The 374-nt window shown below is 62.3% G+C and overlaps 1 protein-coding gene across 1 annotated transcript in view; it reads left to right on the forward strand.

Moving 5' to 3' along the window:
- Positions 1-374, forward strand: part of KAT2A (K(lysine) acetyltransferase 2A) — a gene marked incomplete at its 5' end in the record, with an annotated part of 5,781 nt that overhangs the window by 4,022 nt on the left and 1,385 nt on the right. The window contains one exon of the mRNA XM_010138878.1: positions 62-205. Within this exon, the coding sequence (XP_010137180.1) occupies positions 62-205 (144 nt within the window). The remainder of the gene's footprint in view (positions 1-61; positions 206-374) is intronic.

Raw genomic sequence — 374 nt, forward strand, 5'->3', positions numbered from 1 at the left:
GGTGGCTCCCCTCGGCCCTCCTGGCCCACCAGTCCCCTTCACTGGTTTCTCTCTCTTCTAGGGCTTTTCCAAGGACATCAAGGTCCCCAAGAGCCGCTACCTGGGCTACATCAAGGACTACGAGGGGGCAACCCTGATGGAGTGCGAGCTGAATCCCCGCATCCCCTACACTGAGCTTTCCCACATCATCAAGAAGCAGAAGGAGGTACGTCCCACGGGGCAGGCAGGTGGGCGCTGCCAGGCTCTCCATGCTCAGGTCCTGCCTGCTGCCTCCTGAAGGCAGGGGAGAGGTGAGGGGGATGTGCCAGCCCTTGGGAACCGGCCCTCGAATCTCCCCGGGGAGCTGGCTTGAGGGGACATTGTGGTGGTGTTTG

Source organism: Buceros rhinoceros, unplaced genomic scaffold (assembly GCF_000710305.1).
Source record: "Buceros rhinoceros silvestris isolate BGI_N320 unplaced genomic scaffold, ASM71030v1 scaffold34750, whole genome shotgun sequence".
NCBI lineage: Eukaryota > Metazoa > Chordata > Aves > Bucerotiformes > Bucerotidae > Buceros > Buceros rhinoceros.